Consider the following 8,235-nt stretch of genomic DNA (forward strand, 5'->3'; position numbering starts at 1 on the left):
ATTGTGTAAAATTTATCATTTTCTGAGAAATTGTTTGTTTTTCTGAAAGCATTTTAAAGATTTTACTATATTCTTTGTAATTTACATAATCTATATATAAATAATTTACATTATATATATTTATAGAGAGATATTGTTATAAATTAAACATTTAAAATACAAATGAAAATATTTTAAATTGATTGAAAATACAAATGATTTAAAATTGTGTGTGTGTGTGTGTATATATATATATATATATATACACACACACAATTGAAAATGGCAAATTATAAACGATTTATATACATATATAAACAATATATTAACTGTTGATTGTAATTTCTAATTTTATATACTTGTATAATGTAAATATATTTACTATAATTTGATGTCTTGTATTATCCTTTGTCTTTAACAGATTTTTACGCTGATGTCTCAGCAAAAATAACATAACGAGAATTGCATTCATATGCAGATTTATAATTTGTTAAGTGGCATAGCGAACATAATTACAGTGATTGCTGGCAGCAATTAGCAAAGCACAGGAGGGACAATCATTTCAGTGTTTTGCTTTGGTGGTGGAAAAGTGATACAGCAGTTATAGATCCTCCTTTCGCTACAATTCACACATGCATTTCATACAAAAATGTGAAATAACAGATGTATTTACATGCAAGATTAATTGCTCAAACTTTATTTACAGGTTTTTGCCGTTAAGCTACAGGCAAAGATTTTTATTTCAATGCATTGGTCAATTTTAAATGCTTTCCATAAAGTGTTTATTCATAGTGGAAAGAAAACATTTTATTGCACTTTTATTTATTTGCATTGTAAATTTCATAATTATGCAAAAAAATATCCTCCAATTCAGCAGCTTTACACACATCAAACTTTAGTTTTATCTATAATCTGAAGGTTTGTACTGAGGGGTTCATTCATACATCATCAACATTTTATTCCTAAAACATTTTGCATATTTCAAGGTGCTTGAATTTTACTTTTTGAAATTTAACTCTTGGAAAACCTTTATTGGAAGACAATAGGCTACTAGAAAATAGTGTTTAATTTTATTGATAAAATAATCTTTTCATACCCATCTGATAATGATATAAGGCATTTAGCATAGCTATGAGCGTGATATTACTCATATAATTATTCAAGTATATGATACAGCTTTCATTCTTCAAAATCAGTTTGAATAAGGATTTGTTGGTCATAGTATCCTTTTAATGGTTAAAGTTACCGCAGTCATTTCATGTGCTGCAATTTATTTGTACCATTTTGCTGTATTATTTTTATTTATTTATGTATTGACCTTTTTATAATTTGAAAGATAATAAAGATATTGTTTGATAAGTGAGATCTCCGATTGTTGTCCTTGAAAACCAAAAAAGTAGTGCTTAAAGTCCTTGAAAATTCTGGAATTTCATTTGACATTTTCTGTACGAACCTTGATCTTTAACCCTTGTGCATCAATTTAAAAAAGTTAAACAGGTCCATAGTGGACAAAAATGTGTCAAAAAACTATAAACAATTAAAGCTTGGGAGCACAGACTTAAGTTTGGTCTCATTTTAGGCGACCAATTATTAATTATTCATTTATTACATATTATTAATGATTATTGCTGAAGTAAAAAGATTGTAAAAAGAAAAAAGAAAAAAAAAGTTATATATCTTTAAGTTTATGAAAATTATTTATGAACATTATATCAAATTTATATTTTATGAAACATGTTGAACTCTAAAATGGCTAGAAAATCAAAGCCATAAATCTAAATATGTTGTGTTCCAAATTTGAGGTTGATATCTCAAAAACAAAAGAGCTTTCGGTAAGATATTGTTTTGGCGCAGTAACAGAAACCTGAAAAAATGGCACCATCTGGTAAAATTTTTTTAAAAATTTCAATTTTTAAGTCTTGCCAACAGAATGAAAGCCTCTTAACAAAGATTGCATAGTTTATAGTTTGCAAAGATTTATAGTTAAATGGCCCTGGGGTTAAAATTGCAGTTTTAAAGTGTTTCAATGCGGACATTTTTGTCTAAAAGGCGCTGAGAGGAATTATTTTGTGTTAATAGTGCAAAATAGATTTTTTAAAGGAAATGGGTGTGAAATAGTAAAATTCCAATAAAAATACACACATGTGCCAAATCTTATGCAGTTAGCATTAACACAGGCAAAGTGATCAAAAAAATTTTTTGTAAAAATAAACATTTTGAAGCCTTGCCAACAGAATGAAAGCCTCTTAACAAAGATTGCATAGTTTTATAGTTTATAGTTTGCAAAGATTTATAGTTAAATGGCCCTGGGATAAAAAAAATTGCAGTTTTAATGGGTTTCAATGAGGAACTAGAGAGGAATTATTTTGTGTTAATAGTGCAAAATAGATTTTTTTAAAGGAAATGGGCGTGAAATTGTAAAATGACAATAAAAATACATACATGTGCCAAATTTTATCCAGTTAGCATTAACACAGGCTAAGTGATAAAAAAAAAAAAACTGGAAAATACAAAATGTCCATAAGAACGCACAAGGGTTAAACATAACATTTCAGACAATTTGCCTTTATTATGTTGCACAGAACATCATAACATCATAACAGTCCTTACCCGCAGGAGCAGTCGAGCTTCTTCACCCCGTACAGATACACGTACGGGACGAAACAAGTGTAAGATGCTCCTATAAAATTGGTGAGCTTCACAGCCAGGATTGAGTTTCTGAAGCTGCTGTAGATGCGCAGCACGAGGTGAGAGAGCCAGCAGATGATGAAGATCGTGGCCACCGCCACCACGCTTTTAGCCGCGCGCGCCTGGCCGTTATTCACCGCTTTAGCCTTAGTGGCCGTTGCTTGCGTTCCCGAGTTATTATTTGCTCGATTAGTTCCTTTAGAGAGATCCATAACTCGTTTCTGGCTCTGCAGCAACACTAAGACGATCCGCACACTGGTGTACGTGATCCCAACGAGAGGAACGACGTTAGCCAGAAGAAGATACAGCGCGTCAAACGTACGTTTCTCCGCGAGCGTTGGGAAACGTTCCTCACAAACTTCTAAACTCTCATTCCCATCATGTTCTGCGATGAAAAAGTGGGGAACGCTGAACATCAATGCCACGCTCCAGCTCCCAGCGAGGAAAAGGGTTACGAGTCTCAGGTTGTCCATCTGAACCGGACCTCCTCCGCGTTTGGTGGATCCCACTAGTTTCTGGTGCCAGTACATGCTGATGAACATGGTGGAGAAGATGCTGCTGGTCTCGGAGAGATCGGAGGAAAACTGAAGCACGCCACAGTAGCTTCTACCCATGAACCAGTTGTTCACAAACTGCGCCAACGTGTCGGGCAGATCCACCAGGCAGTTCGTGATGAGATTGGACACGGCCAGGTTAATGAAGAGAAGATCATTGGGACGCAGTTGAGATTTGGGAAGGGAACGCAAACCCAGCCAGAAGTTCCCTGTGATTCCAGTCAAGCAGAAAAACGCTCGTATCGACGAATCGACCCAGTCTTGAACCTGCATCTCAGAGCTGTTCTCCTCCTGAAGTCTGGCTCTTGCTTTGCATTTACAGATCTGACTTTATAAGGTAGATCACATCACTGAAATCTCCTCCCATAATGCTGAGATGTGAGAGGAGGAGAGATGTGTGAGTGCTGGGATTAACAAGTGTCGCACAAATTAGACCAGGTGAAAGAACTATTTTAATGAGATATAAACGATCATGTGAACTGGAAGATGCTCAGCTTTTTTTGCTGATGGCTATTACAGTCGTGCTCAAAAGTTTACACACCCCTTGCAGAATCTGAGAAAATGTTAAAGTCCCCCTGTGGTGTAAATCCAGCTTTTAATGTTGTTTAAATGTCTATGTGGTGTTTTTAAAGGGATAGTTCGGCCAAAAATTATATTTAACCCATGATTTACTCACCCTCAAGCCGTTCGAGATCCATATGTCAATCATTTTTCAGACGAACACATTTTCAGTTGTTTTAGAAAATGTCTTAGATCTTTCAGTGGTTATAATGTGAAGTTATGGGGTCCACTCCTTCAAGTCCCAACATGTGCATGCATCCTTCACAAAAGTAATCCACCCGGCTCCAGGGGGATAAACGAAGGCCTTCTGAGGGTAATTCGTGCGGTTTTGTCGTAAAAATATACATATTTAAAACTTTATAAATGAAAATATCTGGCTTCCGGCAACGGTCGACGCGCGTTCACGGGAGATGGATGCTGGCGTATGACGTAGCGTAGGAAGCGTCATGACGTAGAAGGAACTATAGCTAAATCAAACGATACGTCCTACGCCGGCATCCATCTGCCGTGAACGCGCGTCGACTGTTGCCGGAAGCCAGTTATTTTCATTTATAAAGTTTTACATACTGTCTATGGGAGCTCTCGGCATCTCGAAAACACACGCTGATATTGATTCTCGTCTTAGTTCTCCTTTTTTATCCAAAGTCTGCTTGCCATGATCCATAATGTTTGAACGAAACAACAACAGCGTGCAGATAGACATTATACGAACTACACAGTTGTCCACGTCTGTCGTCTTGGTTACTATCAGACGGCTCGGGTTGCTATGGCAGCACGAGCAGAAACCAGGGAGAACGCGGATATGACGCCATTGACGGCGACAAAACGGAAATAAAGAAACGGTCGACGTTTCTCGAATTAAATTACACATTTCTCCTGGTTTGAAAGTTGTTGGAAACAGTCGGGATAATGTCAGTACACAACTAAAAAAAATATATAACATAGATATAGTGATTTTTGCTATTTTTAAAGCAAAAAAGTTACATATTGTGCCTTTAATGTGTGCCGTGGACAGAAGATCAATGGCCGAGATCAGGATTTTTGCTGAATAATACATTCATTTTGGTTTGTTTTTCACCAAACCTTATCATATACCCCCAGAACGCTTGGAATATACACAACACGTGTTACATGGGACCATTCTCTGACACTTCTGAATCTTGATGCTGGTCACTATTCACTGCCATTATCTGGACAAGCAGAAGCGGACCTTTTTAGCGCAATTTTCCACCGGACAAATTGCGCTTGTTAACTCATGATTTCTGTTCTGTGCGTCTGTGCGCACCAATCTTGCACTTCTATCTACTCCTCAACCAGACCACCTAGAGACTTCGGGTTTTTTTTCTTCTGCATTATGTTAAGGAAGGTCTAATCTCGGGAACGCACAAAAAAAATCCAGGAAAAGATTTACTATCTCTTAGTGTTGTGATCCCATGAGGTGAGAAAATTGCACTAAAACACTCACTGAGTTTTTATTACTTGTTTCTTTCTCTTTTTGTGGTCTGAAAAAGAAAGAAGGACACACGGCATTAGAACAACACCAGGGCTGCGTTCCAGTCCAAAATTGTCGTGCCCTTCACTTGCTAACTTCCCTCCGTCTCGTTCACTCGGATGTACGTCATTGCGAGTGCCCACTACTGGCGGAAACTGCAACGGGCTGAATTGGAACGTCCTAAGCCCTTGATCACTTGGAATCAGCTATGTAGTTGATTTATTATTTACATTTGTTTTCCCTTTAAGAATTTGTTTAATGCAGCATCCAAATGTAGAATGGTATTTGGGTTGTTTTCAATAAAAAAAAAAAAAAATTAATATATCATAGTTGTTGTGGTGGTGATTAGACGAGATCTGTGGTGACGTCACAATCATACTGCATTGTGGGACATATAGGTACCTGAAGTGTACATATGAAGTAGACTCGCTCCCTCTGTCAAAATCATAGACAGTATATAATCTGGACACAGCGACCCCATTGGATTCAACGGAGACAAGTGAAGTCAATTAGAAGCTCTCACTTCCTGATGGCTGAGCGACTGCGCAGACTCACACTGAGCTTGACGACGTGGATGTGACGTGAGCAACCCGTCTGTCTTCTAGTGGCTGTGCCGAGAGAAATCTGAATCATTCCCTTACGAAACTTGCAGAGACGGAGAGTGTGAGTAGGAGCTGTCCATGAGCAGGAGCAGGATAAACTTTTGCTAAGTATTCTGATGAATTACTTTGTCATTTTGCCTCCACGTCCCCCCCGATCGCCCGCGAGCTTCTCCTTCTGTCCACACGGTAATCTCTCTACTGTGTGATAGAGAGTCGCCTGGTTATGACGCAATCGTTAGCCTATTTTTACAAAAACTGCTTCTACGGGGCCATAACGTAAGATACAAGGTAATGGAGCCTTTTATATTTTAGTGTTTCTTTAGAAATAATTAATGGCCAAATGGAGTCTTTAAACGCCTCAGATGTAAAGTTATTCCCAAAATGAACGGGAGTCAATGGAATGCTAACAGCAGGTGATGGTCGGCTAATCACTGGCGGCGCCCGGGGAAGCTTCAAAATAATATGAAACCCTGCCCCTCTGCTCAAAATCGAGGGAACGAGGGTCTGTCCATCTAAACCTCCCTCGTCCACTTCACGAAGTGGAACGCACTTTAAAATGGCGGCGGGGATTCCCCCGAGGGGAAGTGCTTAGGGAAGTTCGCAAGTGCGTGTCTAAAGTGGACTGGAACGCAGCATAGGGTGAGTAAAATTTTAATTTGACGAGCTATCCCTTTAAATTTTTTTTTTTTAAGAATTTTTATTTTTTTTAATATTGCAGTTTTATCTGACTTTTTTACAGAATGACAAGCTTTATTATGAACTCAGGAACAAGGTAGTATTTTATTTTGAAAAATGTCACATCAGAATTTTCCAGCAAAAACATCCCATCAGAACACCAAAGACACAGAGAAAAGTTATTGATTGTAGAATGAATGTGTGGAGCTGCTGGATTCAGTGCGGCAGGAAGTAGGAGAGCAGAGAACAGCCGAGGAACAGGAAGCTCTGGGTGACACTCTGAGCACCGTTACACAGGTTCCCCTCACAACATGAGTAGCTCTGATCATTTGATGATGTGGCACTGGCATTACAAACATATTTATGGGTACAGCCTTTTCTAAACATTAACTGGCCATTAACATTCGCTGATATAAAGAAAGAAGAAAAAGAAAAACAAAGGTTTATTCAGTCTAAGCTGTACATTGGTATTTGTGATCTGTATCAAAGAGAGTTTAAAAGATAATGATCTTCCTTTTCCAGATTCTCACCTGTGAGTGTAAAGCAGCGGTCTTCAACCCCTGTACAGCTCAATGTTTTCGAGCAGCTCTTTTCATTACAAGTGTAACATTTCTTTCCATTCGGGACGCGATCTACAGAAGAAAAACAATAGATTATTTGATTTTATTTTCTGTACAAAATATCCAATGAAACAACACTTCTTTATCTGCTCCATTCCATCAGTTCACGACAGACAGCCACACCCTGCATTTATTTTCTGATTGAATGTCATTTGGAAGTAAAATGACGTTTTACTGTAAAAATGACTGTAAGTTTACTGTAAAATGACGTTGTCATTTAAGTACAATACCTGGAGGATCTTGGCGGTTACACAGGTCTGTGTTACAGCAGGATTTAGTCACCCATGCATAGCCGTAGTTATAGGACCAACTTTCACAGTCAGAATCACAACTTTTAGACGTCCCTTGAGCAGTAAAGTCACCTAAAAAATATGAATGATACAGGAAAGACCAATTAAACTGGAAAATTGATTTATAAATGTCAACATTTAGAATTTTTCTCCGGATCACAAAACCAGTCATGAGTCGCACGGGTAAATCTGTGGCAATAGCCAACAAAACATTGTATGGGTCAAAATTATCGATTTTTCTTTTATGCCAAAAATCATGAGGATATTCAGTAAAGATCATGTTCCAAGAAGATATTTTGTAAAATTCCCATCTTAAATATATAAAAAAAAGATTTTTGTGAGTGAATGCTGCACAATCGCCAACATAAATGCACAACTTTAAAGGAGATTTTCTCAATGTTTCGATTTTTTTGCATCCTCAGATTCCAGATTTTCAATAGTTGTATCTCGACCAAATATTGTCCTATCCTAACAAACCATACATCAGTGGAAAGATTATGTAGGCTATTCAACTTTCAGATGATGTATAAATCTCAATTTTAATAAAATTACACATAAGACCAGGTCCAGGGTCACATTTACATTTTTTTAAATAAAGATCACAATCTGAGAGAAAACAAATTTAAAAAAAAATTTGTAGAATATTTTGTGATTGAAATGGTTAATTCCATCAGAAAAACAAGTATTTGTTCCGTCGCAGCTCCAGTAAATAACAGCAGCATCTCCAACTTTAAATCATATTGGACTTACCATCTTTTATCACTCCTGCTGAAG

The 8,235-nt window shown here is 37.2% G+C and overlaps 1 protein-coding gene across 1 annotated transcript; it reads right to left on the reverse strand.

Annotated features, from left to right (window-relative positions):
- Positions 1-2,585: 2,585 nt before the first annotated feature.
- ora5 (olfactory receptor class A related 5) lies at positions 2,586-3,494 on the reverse strand (the record flags this gene model as incomplete). Its single annotated transcript, XM_081353958.1, has 1 exon — positions 2,586-3,494. The coding sequence occupies one exon, from the start codon at positions 3,492-3,494 to the stop codon at positions 2,586-2,588; it is 909 nt and encodes a 302-aa protein (XP_081210084.1).
- Between the last annotated feature and the right edge of the window lie 4,741 nt (positions 3,495-8,235).

The sequence above is a fragment of the Scardinius erythrophthalmus genome, assembly GCF_964197995.2.
Source record: "Scardinius erythrophthalmus genome assembly, chromosome: 23".
In the NCBI taxonomy this organism is placed as follows: Eukaryota; Metazoa; Chordata; class Actinopteri; order Cypriniformes; family Leuciscidae; genus Scardinius; species Scardinius erythrophthalmus.